Source organism: Bos javanicus, chromosome 19 (genome assembly GCF_032452875.1).
Source record: "Bos javanicus breed banteng chromosome 19, ARS-OSU_banteng_1.0, whole genome shotgun sequence".
Taxonomy (NCBI): domain Eukaryota; kingdom Metazoa; phylum Chordata; class Mammalia; order Artiodactyla; family Bovidae; genus Bos; species Bos javanicus.
This window is the reverse complement of record NC_083886.1, coordinates 2,464,196-2,480,777: the sequence shown is the minus strand read 5'-3', so window position 1 is coordinate 2,480,777 and position 16,582 is coordinate 2,464,196. Positions and strand designations below refer to the sequence as shown.

The following is a 16,582-nucleotide window of genomic DNA, read 5'->3' as shown; positions in this document are numbered from 1 at the left end:
GGGTTATGTTGAATATTTATTTATTTTATTTTACTTTTTTGCTGCAAAGTGCATCTCCAGTTTTTTTTTTTTTTAAATTACAGATTCACTTTTTTTAATATTAATTTATTTTAATTGGAGGCTAATTACTTTACAATACTGTAGTGGTTTTTGCCATACATTGACATGAATCCGCCACAGGTGTACATGTGTTCCCCATCCTGAACCCCCTCCCACCTCCCTCCCCACCCCATCCTTCAGGGTCATTAATAGAGAAACGTAACTTACAGAAGGAAACCCCTCCTTCCACTCAATTCCATCACCACCCAGCCTTTAACACATTTAATATCCTCAGTAAGCTTATCTCCTTGAAATTTGTCTCTTTTCATCTAACATTTAAATAAGAGGAAATGTATCTGGGTCCTCAGGTTTCTAGTAATTGGGTCTGGGTTCAAATGAGTTGGTTTTCCTGATTTATCACCTGGTAAATGGTGATGAAGTTAGTAGTGTTGACTGAAAAAAAAAAAAGCATAGCCTAGAAGTTGAGAATTATGTTTTTTCAGGGCATTACAGAAGACTATTGCACAAGAAGGCATCACTTTATGTAGTTCTGAGAAATTGCTCCAAAGAATTAAGGGAGTAACCAGAATATATAGAAATTTTTGTTGAAATAAAATGTAGTCAAACATCAAAAAGATTACTGCTAATCACAAAAATAGACATCTCAAGTTAATAATTTTAGTGTTATATTATTTTTGGGAAGATGCAAGAATCTGAGTTTATTGGAATCAGTCCTTTGGTCTACATGTTAACTATCTAGGATCACTCTCTTGTTTTTCCTCTGTCCTAAATTACCCTCAGAGAACACCAGTGGAACAGCTACAGTGGCTGATGGCTTTATGGCATCTTTGTTTACTGAAATGACAGGTGACATTCTTTATCCACAGCAGAGGAGAAAGAGTACAGGAAGGGAGGGAAAAGGTGCAATTCTTGATTTAGGTTAGATAACACACATACATGATGAAATTTTCAGCAATATGTGACTAATCTGATATGTATATAAGTGCCCTGCAGGCTCTCTTCAAAATGGCTAAAGTGACATGGCAAAAACTGCCATGTGCAAAAATGACCATATAATTTACCATCTAAACCACAACTTTTTGAGAGCCAAAGAGAGCCCTATTTATAAATATATTGAGACAGGGTAAATTAGGAATATCCTAGGCAAGTCAAATAGATTCAAGGGATAAGATCTGATAGACAGAGTGCCTGCAGAACTGTGGATTGAGGTTCATAACATTGTACAGGAGACAGTGATTAAAACCATCCCCAAGGGGCAGGGGGGAAGGCAAATAGATTGTCCAAGGAGGCCTTACAAATGGCTGAAAAAAGAAGGGGAATGAAAGGCAAAGGAGAAAGGGAAGATATACCCAATTGAGCAGAGTTCCAAAGAATAGCAAGGACAGAAAAGAAAGCCTTCCTAAGTGAACAATGCAAAGAAATAGAGGAAGACAATAGAATGGGAAAGACTAGAGATCCCTTCAAGAAAATTAGAGATACCAAGGGAACATTTCATGCAAAGATGGGCACAATAAAGGACAGAAATGGTATGGACCTAACAGAAACAGAAGATATTAAGAAGAAGTGGTAAGAATATACAGAAGAACCATACAAAAAAGATCTTCACGACCTGGATAAACACCATAGTGTGATCACTCACCTAGAGCCAGACATCCTGGAGTGCGAAGTCAAGTGGGCCTTAAGAAACTTTACTATGAACAAAGCTAATGGAGGTGATAGAATTCCAGATGAGTTATTTCAAATCCTAAAAGATGATGCTGTGAAAGTGCTGCACTCAGTATGTCAGCAAAATTGGAAAACTCAGCAGTTACTTCAGGAATGGAAAAGGTCAGTTTTCATTCCAATCTCACAAAAAGACAATGCCAATGAATGTTCAAACCATCACACAGTTGCACTCATTTCACATGGTAGCAGGGTAATGCTCAAAACCCTTAAAGCTAGGCTTCAACAGTATATGAACCAAGAAATTCCAGATGTACAAGCTGGGTTTAGATAAAGCAAAGGAATCAGAGATCAAATTGCCAATATCTGTAGGATCATAGGAAAAGCAAGAGAATTCCAGATGAACATCTAATTCTGCTTCATTGAATATCCTAAATCCTTTGACTGTGTGGATCTCAGCAAGCTGTGGAAAATTCTTCAAGAGATGGGAATGCCAGACCACCTTACCCGCCCTCTGTGAAACCTGTGTGCAGGTCAAGAAGAAACAGTTAGAACTGGACATGGAACAATGGATGTGTTCCAATTTGGGAAAATAATTTGTTAAAGCTGTGTATTGTTGTCCTGCTTATTTAACTTATATGCAGAGTGCATCATGTGAAATGCTGGGCTGGATGAAGCAGCACAAGCTGGAATCAAGTTTGCCAGAAGAAATATCAATAACCTCAGATATGCAGATAATACCACCCTTACGACAGAAAGTGAAGAGGAACTAAATAACCTCTTGTTGAGGGTGAAAGAAGAGAGTGAAAAACCTGACTTAAAACTCATCATTCAAGAAACTAAGATCATGGCATCTTGTCTCATCACTTCATGGCAAATAGATGGGGAAACCATGAAAACAGTGACAGACTTTCTTTTCTTGGGCTTCAAAATCACTGCTGATGGTGACTCCAGCCACAAGATTAAAAGATGTTTGCTCTTTGAAAGAAAAGTTATGACAAACCTAGACAGCGCATTAAAAAGCAGAGACATTGCTTTGCCAACAAAGGTCCATATAATCAAATCTATGAATTTCCCAATAGTCATGCAGGATGTGAAAACTGGACCATAAAGAAAGCTGATCACCAAATAATTGATTTTTTGGAACGATGGTGTTGGATAAGACTTTTGAGAGTCCTTTGGATTCTTAGGAGATCAAGCCATTCAATCCTAAAGTAAATCAACACTGAATATTCATTGGAAGGACTGATGATGAAGCTGAAGCTCCAGTACTTGGCCCCCTGATGTGAAGAGCTGACTCATTAGAAAAGACCCTGATACTGGGAAAGGTTTAAGGCAGGTGAAAGGGATAACAGAGGCTGAGATGGTTGGATGGCATCACCAACTTAATGAACTTGAGTTTGAGCAAACTCTCGGAGATGGTGAAGGACAGGGACTCCAGGTGTCCATGGAGTCACAAAGGGTCAGACATGACTGAGTGACTGTACACAAGAGGCAAGTCAGAAGTTACAGTCACCCTAGCTACATGTTCTCCTAGACATATTTCCTCCTCTTTTTGGTCCATCTTAGAAGAATGAGAAGCTTTCAAACTTTCTTCAGTATCAGTGTTATTGAACTCAAGACTGACTGCTCACCACTGGAAAGCTAATACTCAATAGACAAGTGTTGGTTGGAAAGTAAAGCTTGTTTTATTCAACAAGCCAACAATCTGGGAAGGTGGACTCTTGTCCAAAAACCAACTCTGAAAATTGTGCCTGACAATGAGTTTTTAAAAGGAAAATCATTTGGGGATGGGATCAGAACAAACAAACAACAACACTTGTGTGCAGACTGTCTTCTGATTGGCTGATGGTGAGGTAGCAGTGCAGTGCTCCAAAAATCTCATGTTCAGCCTGAGATTACCCTCTTCCACCTGGGCAGGGACCTTAGCTCCTATAGAAAAACTCAAAGGTGTTGTCGCAAAGAGTGGCAAAGACTGAGCAACAGAACTGAGCTGATTGCTTTGCATATTCCTTAAGGAGGAACCAGGACCCTGCCCCACAGTTGCAGTACTGTTTCTTGACTGTTCAGCCTTTGTTTCTGCATTTCCTCCCTTCTACATTAAGCAACTATTTGAATCTGCCCTTTGGAATGCAGGATGATCAAGGAATCTGAATGAAGCCTATGTCCTATAAATAAAAAACGGGGACACAGAAAGGATGTGTACCTCTGAGGGCCCATGGTCTGGGTTCTGTTTCATCACTGTGAAATATGGAGGATTGTATAAGACTTACCTTCATTCTATCCAGTTCAAAACTATCGTGTAATCTATAGCTGGACAACATTTCTCTAGCTTCCTTTACGTTTAAATATATTCGAAAAACTAAATTTCAGTCAGTAAAATATAGGAAGGAGTAATGAGCATTATGAGCAAGTCTAAGCTTATGCCATGAAAACAACTTTCTGCTTCTGGCCTGTGATGTACATACACACCATGGTTGTTTGAATTGATATATTGCAGAAAATAAAGCCACAAGACAGAAAGCCTGGGCTCTGTTTTGGAGAGTTGCGCAACAGTCAGTAAAACTAGTTTTGGATTTTACATATGTGAGAAATAAACTTGTACTATGCCATTGAGATTTTAGAGTTAATTTTTTTTACAGCAGATAAACTAGCATTTTAATCACTTGCGTTATCTTAACTAATATATTGCATAAACATTAACCTCAAATATGTTAAAAACTTCCTTTCAATTTCTTGTTGAACTTTGGGCCCGTCCAAAATAGAAACCTAGAATATGTAATCAAGTACAGTGAGTACATTCTAAATATTATTTTTGAAATGGAGTGGATTGGATTGAATCATGTTGAATTGGATTTAAATGAAATAAATTATACATAAAATGGTAAGAAACTTCAGAGATGACAAAGCTTTATTCCTGCTGGAAGGAACATGAAAGTTTTCAAGGAAAAAGTGGCCTTTAAGCTGATATTAATACCTGAAGAATTTAAGTACTTTGCAGTGATGAAAGTGATGTTATAGGAAGAATAAATAGCATGAACAAATGACACATAAACAAGACAGTTTAGTCTAACTAGGACATAAGGTCAGTCAGTGAAAAAAATGTTTTAATTTATTTCAGTATAGAAATATTTATTGAACACCTGTTCTGTCACTATGACAAACCCATGAAGAAGTAATTAAAAAAAGATACTATATACAATAAGGCTGCTGCTAAGTCACTTCAGTCAAATCTGACTTTGTGTGACACCATAGATGGCAGCCCACCAGGCTCCCCTGTCTCTGGGATTCTCCAGACAAGAATACCGCAGTGGGTTGCCATTTCCTTCTCCAGTGAGTGAAAGTGAAAAGTGAAAGTGAACTCATTCAGTCGTGTCTGACTCTTAGCGACCTCATGGACTGCAGCCTACCAGGTTCCTCCGTCCATGGGATTTTCCAGGCAAGAGTACTGGTGGGATGCCATTGCCTTCTCTGATACAATAAGGCAGACGTATATAATACATCCTGTGAGAGCACAGAGAAATAACCCTCAAAGGAGACTAGAGTAAGTTTCAAAAATAGGCAAATGCACCACACCCTAAAAAGCATTGAAAGCTTCACTTGTCCATCATTGTGTAACCCACTGGAAACCACTGATGAGTGATTGTTGTGATCCTTGAGTGATGATCATTGAGCCTGGATATAACCTTATAAATAGTTGCTGCTGCTGCTGCTGCTAAATCGCTTCAGTCGTGTCTGACTCTGTGCGACCCCATAGATGGCAGCTCACCAGGCTTCCGCATCCCTGGGATTCTCCAGGCAAGAACACTAGAGTGGGTTGCCATTTCCTTCTCCAGTACATCAAAGTGAAAAGTGAAAGTGAAATAGCTCAGTTGTGTCCGACTCTTGGCGACCCCATGGACTGCAGCCTACCAGGCTCCTGCTTCCATGGATTTTCCAGGCAAGAGTACTGGAGTGGAGTGCCATTGCCTTCTCTGTTATAAATAGTTGGCAGTCATCAAATAATTTTACAGGGGCAATGAAAGACAGAAGTCGAGTACCGCTTTAGGAAGAGGTGCCTTAATAGTGGGGTAGCTGTGGGGGCAGCATCAGGGAGCATGGGGACAAAAAGTCCTGTGATTAGGCATCTGTAACTGTCCATTAAGCCACTGCTGAGGGCCTCTGACTAGGTAGTATAAACGTGTAGGAAAGTGGATCGGAGCTACAGCAGAAGTAGAATTGATGTCTTAATTCCTTGTGTATTGGAGGTGAACATATATCAATATGGATTAGTGTCAGCAGTAAGTAACAGAAAATACCAATAAGGTTTATTTCTCTTTTCTAAGGGTAGTCCTTCCAGCTCCGTCTGTCTTGTTATTGGAGATGAGGCTTAAGCTTCATAGTTCAGAATGGCTATTTTAGCTCTTCGTAACATGCCCACATTCTAGCATCCTGAAAGGGATGTGAAGAGGCATACATCTTCTGTAACATTTCCTGGATGTCCTGCACACTAACATCTCATTGGCCATAGCTTAGTCTCGTGTCCACACCTAGCTACAAGGAAGCTAAGAAAGTGTAGTCTTTATTCTGAGAAGTCAGTATGCCTTACTAAATACCAAGACTTCTCTTGTTAAGGAAGAAGAGGAAAATGAATTATTAGCACTGCTTCTGTCACAGAGGCAAAAGACTTATAACTGTGAACTTCTGGAAAATAGCAATGCCTTTACCTAATGGACTGTTAGAAAAGTTGGATAGAACTGGAATGAAAAATCCAGGTGAGGAATATAAATATTTGTTATCTTTATTGAAATAGTGGCTGAGAGGTGGGCTTCTCTGGTGGCTCAGTGGCAAGGAATCTGCCTGCCAATGCAGTAGATACCAGTTTAATCCCTGGATTGGGAAGATCTTCTGCAGAAAGAAATGAGAACCCACCCTATTATTCTTGACAGGGAAATCACATGGACAGAGGAGCCTGGTGGGCTACAGTTCATGGGGTCACAAAAAAGTTGGCTACAACTTAATGACTAAACAACAAGCTGAGATATGTAGGATGAGCAGATCTTTCCAGCTTTCCAGATAATTCAAGTTTTAAACTTTTTTTTTCTCTTTTGTCTTTGTTATGTCTTTTTTTCTCTTGTCTTTAAGTAATGGAACTCTAGTTTGGTTCATCTTCACAACTCAAATATGCTCATAATTCACCGTTTCTACCATTTATACAGTATGTGACAGCACCAGTCATGTAGTACATGATCAATAAATACTGAGTAGGTCAGAATCTGAAAGAAGGGTGAGATGTTGAGCTGATGGTATATGAAAAAAAAAAAATTCTTAAAACCATTTGGCCAGTTCCTAAGAATTACATCTGATCTTATTTCCCACCACACTAATTGATTCCAATGGGTCAGTTTGTCTGCTTTACCTGCAGCCCCATTGGAACTTGGGCTTTGTCCCAGCAAATAACACAAGTTCTCTTCATAAGTTTCCTGAATCATTTGTTTTCCTGCTTTGACTTCTGTTCTATTTTCACAGGTTTCTTGGTGACAATACTTTGACTTGAAAGTGTCATGAGTGTTTTCAGGGGCCTTTGAACTCTCCTTGGGTCAGGAAGGGCTATTTTTTCCTTTTGTGAATTGACTCAGGATCTGGAGAATGAAATGTGCAATTACTGCTTCTTCAAGCTATCATATAATTTCTTCTTCTTTAATTTCAACCTGATTCAAGTAAAATTGTGTTCTAGTTTCTGTTTTCTGAACAACTTTCTACTTTGTGTCATTTGTCAGATTCCTTTCCTGCCTTTTGGTTGCAGTGCCCCAGACCTTCCCCTCTTTCTCCCATGCCATACCACCAACCATTAACATCAAATAATAAAAGCAGTAGATATTATATTGTAAGCACAGAGAGTCATATTGATGTTCTTTTGACAGCCTTTCAAGATATCTGTTAACAATTTTAGATAAGAACACTGGATGTTCTGTTTTTTTTTTTTTTTTTTTTTGAGAATTTGCAATATGAAATTATTTGCTCGAAGTAACACAAAATTTGGTAGTAAATTTAAATTCAGTTACAGGTTGCTTTGTATTTTCCATTATTTCACCCTGCTTCTCAAAAGATACTGAAAAGTCTGCTTATTTCCTTTCTTTTCATTTGACTGCTACTGCTGCTGCTAAGTCGCTTCAGTTGTGTCCGACTCTGTACAACCCATAGACGGCTAAATTCAAGCTTAAGATAGATATAGGAGATTTTAGTTTCATTCAAAGCTATTGGTTGTGATTGGAAATTATGTGTGAAATGAGATTAATCCCATAATTAACTAATTCATTTATTTTAAAAATTGTCAGTAGTTTATCAACTGTGGTTTAAAAATTGATTTATTATGTCAGTACTCTTTTAGTATTCTGATTACAGCACATACATTCTCCTTATTCCTGTGACTTGTGGGAGGCCAGGTGAATCTGGGCATGGACTTGAAACTTTTGCATCTGAAGTTTCATCTATCTGTTTTAAAGCATGAATAGATTTTACTACCAAATTGATGTATAATATTTATAGATAATACATCTATACCTGATTTCAAGATGATAAATAAGAGTAATAAAGTAAAATACAAAATGTGTCTTCAGTTTGATGAAACATTCATCTCATTAATTTATGAAAGAAAAGAATCATTCATTAGATAGAGTTACAATATTTCTTGATACAATACCTCTTGCCTATTTTTCAGAAGTCAAATTATGTTTAAATGGATTAGTATTGTTTTATCATTGTCTGAAATTTCTTCAATATTCCCTTAAAAAATAATCACTGGCATTACCATGGCAATGCAAATTGCTAAATGTTTTTTATAAAGTAACTTAACAAGTGCACTTATTTTGACCCTGATTTTGGTATACTGTCTCAAAGAAAAGTTCTTAAAGAGGGAGATCAGTGGACACTCTGGAACTGAAAAAAGATAATTGCAGTATTCAAACAACAAAATGGTCAATATATAGGAACTCACTGGGAAATTATGGCATGTTTACTAAAATAAATATTATATGCACATTAAAAATAAGAATAGAGAAAATAACTCATGACACAATGTTTGGTGAAAGAAGCAGAAAACAAAATTATAGCTACACTTACACAGATTAGAGCTGATCTTTTTCTCCCCTTTCATTTGTATTTTACTATTGTTACTATTTTAGTTACATGGTTTTTAAAATCTAGAAACTATTTAACATTAAACTTATTTTAAAGTAAGAAAATGGCAACCCACTCCTTTATTCTTGCCCAGGAAATCTCATGGACAGAAGAGCCTGGCAGGCTGCACTACATGGGGTCACAAAATAGTTGGACACAATTTAGTGACTAAACAACAACAAATGTGAGGAGGAGTCTGAGGAGTGTGTATTCCTAACAAACTTCTGAATAGCATTTCTGAATGGTGCTTTACATCTTTCTCTCTTCCTAGATTTATTAAACAAATACTCACTAAAACTGTGCCCAATGAACCTGTTATATGAGTTGCATTATAGTAGACAAGGCACAACATTTGCACTTGAGATAGTTTTAATTTGCTTAAGGAGACAGGGATATAGGGAAATCACAGATTAGAAAAATGTGAAGAAATTGTTGCAGCCATGAGAAGACTAGGAAGACCTGAATCCTATATGCCATCCTTGGACAGAAGAAGGGTGACAGACTGAAACTACAGGGAATCTGAATAAAGTGTGCATGCATGCCAAGTCGCTTCAGTCGTGTCCAACTCTTTGCAACCCTATGAACCATAGCCCACCAGGCTCCACTGTCCATGGGATTCCACTGTCCATACTGAAGTGGATTGCCATGGTCTCCTCCAGGGAATCTTCCTGACCCAGGAATCGAACCCACATCTTTTACGTTTCATGCATCGGCAGGCAGGTTCTTTACTACTAGCACCACCTGGAAAACCCAAATAAAGTGTGGACTTCAGCTAATAATAATTTTTCAACACTAGTTTATTAATTTTGATAAATGCAGTAATGAAGTATGTTAGTAATAACGGAGATGGGAATGCGATATATAGTATATGGGAACTCTGTACTATCTTTGTAATGTTTCTATAGTTCTGAAAGTTCAAAAACAAGGAGAGAGGGGAAGAAGAGAAGAAGGAAGAAGAGAGAGAAGTAAAATAGTTAAAAGAATGGCATGAGGCCACTATTTTCTCTATTTCTTTGTTTTTACCAACTTAAGTTGCCTTTCTTAATTTCATTTTGTATTTCCCTCCTTGGTTTAACTTCTAAATATTGAACATCTTAGAACTCTATTCTGTGTCCCTTTGGTCTCTCTCTACATATTTCCACTTTCTCCTTAGTGACCTCTTCTAAACCTATGGTTTTAAATATCATTTATATGTCAAAGAATCATAAATGTATGTCTTGTCTTGATCTCAGAACACCTTTTATATCCAACTGCCTACTTAACATCTCCCCATTATTTCTCACTAGCCTTCTCAAACAGAGGTCTTTACTCCATGTTTCAAAGCTACTCTTCCCTTAGTATCCCTTGTAATCTCAATAACTATCAACATCTAATCACTCAGGCCAAAAATGGTAGAAGCTATCCTTGATCTATGGTCTTTAACTTCCTTCATTCAACTCATCAGCAAGTCTTATCACTCTTCCTCTAAAATATACAGAGAAATAAAATATGTATGTATTTTATATAATGTATGTATATATATATAGGAGTGTGTGTGTGTAGTCCATTCACTTCTATTTTCACTAATATTAAGCTAGTTGACTCTTGTAGGAAATGCCAACCTACTCCAGTATTCTTGTCTGGAAAATTCAATGGACAGAGGAGACTGATGGGCTACAGTTGCAAAGAGTTGAGTACAACTGAGTGGGCATGCACACACACAAACACACACATACGCACATGCTAGTTAAAATCACCATCTTCTTTCTCCTGGACTACCACTTAAATCATTAGGACTCATCTGGACCCTTTTTCCCCATATGTCGACTATGGTTGAAAAACAATGACCCCTTTTATGTTTATGTTTCTGGGAAAAGCTATACCTACTTGCTTTCTCAGGATCTTTTAATCCCCCTAAAATGCTATAGAAAATGCTTTTCCGGAGTCCAGATCCTTTTTTGTTATTTAAATGTTAGATTAACTATCAAAATCTCAAAAGCCATCATTATTATACCATCTAATGTGTCTTTTTGCATGCTAAGTAACTTCAGTCATGTCTGACACTTTGCGACCTTATGAACTGTAGCCCACCACACTCCTCTTGTCCCTGGGATTCTCCAGTCAAAATACTGGAGTGGGTTGCCATTTCTTCATCTGGTGGATCTTCCCAACCCACGGATTGAACCTGCATCTCCTGAGTCTCCTGCATTGGCAGGCGGATTCTTTACCACTAGTGCCACCTGGGAAGCCATTCTCACCTTCTTTAGTTGTACCAAAAAGTACTTTCCTCTATTAGTATTTTTATTATAGTTAAATTCAATTTGTTTGCTTTTATCTGTCTCCTTCCAGTAGAACATAAGTTCTTGGAAAATAGACACTTTGTATTCTTGATGCTTATAATTCTGCCTGATAGTCAAAGGTACTCACCAAATGTTTACTGAATTAATGAAAGTGACAAATAATGCTGAAGAAGCTGAAGATGAATGGTTATACGAAGACCTACAAGACCTTCTAGAACTAACACCCAAAAAAGATGTCCTTTTCATTATACAGGACTGGAATGAAAAAGTAGGAAGTCAAGAACTACCTGGAGTAACAGGCAAATTTGGCCTTGGAATACAGAATGAAGCAAGGCAAAGGGTAACCGAGTTTTGCCAAGAGAATGCACTGGTCATAGCAAACACCATCTTCCAACAACACTAGTGAAGACTCTACACATGTACATCACCAGATGGTCAATACCAAAATCAGATTGATTATAGTCTTTGCAGCCAAAGATGGAGAAATTCTATGAAGTCAGAAAAAAAAAAAAAAGAAAAAGAAAAGACCAGGAGCTGACTATAGCTCAGATCATGAACACCTTATTGCCAAATTCAGCCTTAAATTGAAGAAAGAAGGGAAAACCACTAGACCATTTGGGTATGACCTAAATCAAATCCCTAACAATTATACAATGGAAGTGAGAAATAGACTCAAAGAATTAGTTCTGATAGAGTGCCTGAAGAACTATGGACGGAGGTTTGTGACATTGTACAGGTGGCAGGGATCAAGACCATCCCCAAGAAAAACAAATGCAAAAAGGTAAAATGGTTGTCTGAGGAGGCCTCACAAATAGCTGTGAAAAAAAGAGAAGTGAAAGGCAAATGAGAAAAGTAAAGATATACCGATCTGAAAGCAGAATTCCAAAGAATAGCAAGGAGAGATAAGAAAGCCTTCATCAGTGATCAATGCAAAGAGACAGGAAAACAATAGAATGGGAAAGACTAGAGATCTCTTCAAGAAAATTAGAGATACCAAGGGAATATTTCATGAAAAGATAGGCAAAATAAAGAACAGAAATAGTATGACCCAACAGAAGCCGAATATATTAAGAAGAGGTGTCAAGAATAAATAGATATACATAAAGATTTTCATGACCCTGATAATTATGATGGTGTAGTCATTCACCTCGACCCAGACATCCTAGAATTCAAAGTCAAGTGGGCCTTAGGAAGCATCACTATGAACAAAGCTAGTGGAGGTGATGGAATTCCAGTTGAGATATTTCAAACCCTAAAGGATGATGCTGAGAAAGTGCTGCACTCAATATGCCAGCAAATTTAGAAAACAACAGTGGCCACAGGACTGGAAAAGGTCAGTTTTCATTCCAATCCCAAAGAATGACAATGCCAAAGAATGCTCAAACTACCACACAATTGCAACTCATCTCACGTGTTAGCAATGTAATACTCAAAATTCTCCAAGCCAGGCTTCAACAGTATGTGAACCGTTAACTTTGAGATGTTCAAGCTGGATTTAGAAAACAGAGGAACTAGAGATCAAAATCAAACATGTGTTGGATCATCAAAAAAGAAAGAGAGTTCCAGAAAAATATCTACTTCTGCTTTATTGACTATGCTAAAGCCTTTGACTGTGTGGATCACAATAAACTGGAAAATTCTGAAAGAGATGGAAATAACAGACCACCTGACCTGCCTCCTGAGAAAAATGTATTCAGGTCAGGAAACAACAGTTAGATCTGGACATGGAGCATCAGACTGGTTCCAAATCGGTAAAGCAGTACCTCAAGGCTGTATATTTTCACCCTGCTTATTTAACGTATATGCAGAGTACATCATGAGACATACTGGGCTGGATGAAGCAAAAGCTGGAATCAAGATTGCCGGGAGAAATATCAATAACCTCAGATATGCAGATGATACCACCCTTATGGCAGAAAACAAAGAGTAACTAAAGAGCCTACTGATGAAACTGAAAGAGGAGAATGAAAAAAGTTGGCTAAAAACTCAACATTCAGGAACCTTAAGACCATGGCATCTGGTCCCATCACTTCATGACAAATAGATGGAGAAACAGTGGAAACAATGAAAGACTTTATTTTTTTGAGCTTCAAAATCACTGGAGATGGTGATTGCAGCCATGAATTTAAAAAACACTTGCTCCTTGCAAGAAAAGTTATGACCAACCCAGACAGCATATTATAATGCAGAGACAGTACTTTGCCAACAAAGGTTCATCTAGTCAAAGCTATGGTTTTATCCAGTAGTCATGTATGGATGTGAGAGTTGGACTATAAAGAAAGTTTAGCACTGAAGAATTGATGCTTTTGAACTGTGGTGTTGGAGAAGACTCTTGAATGTCCCTTGGACTGCAAGGAGATCCAACCAGTCCCTCCTAAAGGAAATCCATCCTGAATATTCATTGCAAGAACTAATGCTGATGCTGAAACTCCAATTCTTTGTCCATATAATGTGAAGAACTGACTCATTTGAAAAGACCCTGATGCTGGGAAAGATTGAAGGCAGGAGGAGAAGGGAATGACAGAGGATGAGATGATTGGATGGTATCACCCACTCAATGGACATGAGTTTGGGTAAACTCGGGGAGTTGGTAATGGACAGGGACCCCTGACATGCAGCAGTCCATGGGATTGTAAAGAATGAGACACGACTGAGCAACTGAACTGAACTGAACTAAACTGAACTGAATGTTCTGAAATTCAGGAAGATGAGGGATTATAGTCGGAGGGGCTGGGGCAGGGGGGAAGGTACATCAACGATGTGGAGAAAAAAATAAATATGATATTTGTGGTATATTGGGAACAGCAGGTAGACAGAAATTTTGTAATGATTATAAGATCAGAATGAGTGGCCAATCCCAATTGTAATGATTCTAGAATATCAGGTTCAGAATCAGTGATGTTAAGGACTTTCCTTTTCTTCATTTTCAACTCCAGGTACCTTTGAGCATTTTAACCATGATCTTATTTTAAGCCTTTTGCGTAAAAGTGATATAGGCTGCTCCACCACTTTTTTTAAACAAAATTCTTCATTTCTTAATGCAAAGTTTGATTTCAGCCCTGTTTGAGTCTGGGCCAAAATATAAGGTTATTTTAAATTATATCTTCTGTGGTTGGAACTGCCACAAGAAAGAGAATGAAATAGGTTTTCCTTACTATAAAAAGAAGGACCTTGGCTATGTGTATTTCCTTATCTGGTAGTGATGACAGCTTTCATTGTCAACATAATTTTTTTGACTAATTACCTTGATTTTTCCCAGGGGCTTGTTGCACATCAAGTAAAGATCCCAATCCATAGCTAAAGAGAAGTGAAGAACACAGCAGAAGTTAAAACTGCTTTCTGTTCACATGTTTGCTCTGAGAAATTCTTAATCAGCTCTTTACCCACTGGAAGTCAGATGAAAGCAACCACAAGATGATTATTGAGGATATTCTTGTGAAAGGCACTCGGTCATGTCTGACTCTTTGCAACCCCATGGACTATACAGTCCATGGAATTCTCTGGGCCAGAATACTGGAGTGGGTAGCCTTTCCCTTCTCCAGGGGATCTTCCCAACCCAGGGACTGAACCCAGATCTCCTGCCTTGAGGGCAGATTCTTTACCACCTGAGCCACCAGGGAAGCATTAAAATGGAAATGCAGTACTTCTCTTGTTTCCCTTGGCACTACAGGAGAATTTTAAATGAGTTGCCTTTTAAATGTACTGCCCTGTCTTTCCAAATTGCCCATTTAAATGGGAATTTAAGAACATATTATGTGAAAGCCTTTGTTTTATTCAATTCTAATCTGTACCTATCATGTTTTGTAATTGATGTCATCCAATGGGCCCTGCTCAGGCTGACTGATTTTTGCAGGGTGAATTTGGATCATTCTCAATGCATGTCAAAGAAAGCTAACAAAAACTCTGCAGTTCCATCATAAGAGACTTGATTCAGATGGTCTGTCTTGCTGCCTGCTAAAATCTTATATAATGACACATCTTAATGGATGAGTTGCTGAAGAAGCAATGAATGGAAATGGACAGAGAGCAAAGTGTTTTGCAATTCTCTTGATGTAACAGAGTCTTTCAGTATTGCTTTTGTCTGTTACAACATTTTTAATTATCCAGGGGCTTCCTATTGCTTACTTTTAAATGACATTTCTTGAATTGATTCTTCAGTCAGACTGATAGGTCTTCCTTATATAGATGCGTGTGTGTACATATGTGTAGGGGGCAGGTTAAAAAAAAAAAAAAAAGAGGTGAGTTAGAGATAAGTGACGGGAAATTCAAATAAGCTTAAATACATCCTTACTATTTCTCTTCAGTAGAAATATTCTGAGTGTTTTTTTTTTTTTAATAAAACTTTATGACAGTATCTTTACAGGTTAATAATTTGAAAATAAGGAGGTGGAACATTGCTGTTACATTCTATAGTTTGACTTTTGGATAGAAAATGATTATTTTATGTATATTCACTCTTCTTTATTGGACAACCAGGATACAGTACTTCTCTGCTATCATCTTAGTCTCCTTTCTCCTTTGTTTTTTTTTCCTTTAGCTCAACAGAATTCACCAAAAATCCACGAAGGCTGGTGGGCATACAAGGAGGTGGTCCAGGGAAGCTTTGTCCCAGGTAAATGCACCCTTATTCTTCTTACTTTATTTTTAGGAAAGTTATGAGTGAAATCTATTATTTCCAGGATTTTGCATTTGCTATATGGCATGGAATCTATTGTATAAGTCAGCATAGTCTGATTTAGGTGCTAGATCAATACTGCCTTAAGAAAAAGTTTATTAAATGAGTGCCAATTTAACCAAGACTGTGTTTTTTCATCTGAGCTTATATCTTAAGGTTCTTCTATCTACAGATGGCTCTGTCAATGAGAGGGCAATGCAAGAGTCAGGGTTGAGGTTCTGTATGCTGAAATTTGGTTGAGAAAGAGCTTTTTTTTTTTTTTTTTTTTTTAATGTTAAGGAAACAGGAAGTCTGGCAAGGCTGATCATAGTAGTGGGGCTTATTGTGATGCACACTATCTCTGATGTTACTTTAGTAACATTCATGGTCAGGACTTAGTTGGGCCAAATATCAGATAAAAAATAATACTCAGTGGATGTTGTCAGCATGAGGGGAGAGAACTGAAGACAGGTTAGAGCCAGAAGCATGACATAACTTAAGTTTTGAAACAAGATGGACGGTCCTTGTCTTCCCTTCCTACTCTTATCCTCTTCACAATCCTCAGTCTCCTGCTTCAAGACTTTCATAGGGAAAGAAGCAAGAAAAAAGAGCAAGAATGTTAAAGAGAAGGATGGAAGGGAAGGCACGTGAGATATTTCAAAGTATTTCTAACTGCTTATATATGAGAGGATAAGAAATAAAACTCTCAAATGGAGTCAGTATGGGGTTCCAAGTCAGGCACGGAAAATAGAGGACCTCAAGTGTCAGT

The 16,582-nt window shown here is 37.8% G+C and overlaps 1 protein-coding gene across 1 annotated transcript in view; it reads left to right on the top strand.

Annotated features, from left to right (window-relative positions):
* CA10 (carbonic anhydrase 10) overlaps window positions 1-16,582 on the top strand; it is an 843,529-nt gene that overhangs the window by 119,738 nt on the left and 707,209 nt on the right. Inside the window, exon 2 of the mRNA XM_061389988.1 lies at window positions 15,697-15,771. Coding sequence (XP_061245972.1) covers window positions 15,697-15,771 — 75 coding nt within the window. The remainder of the gene's footprint in view (window positions 1-15,696; window positions 15,772-16,582) is intronic.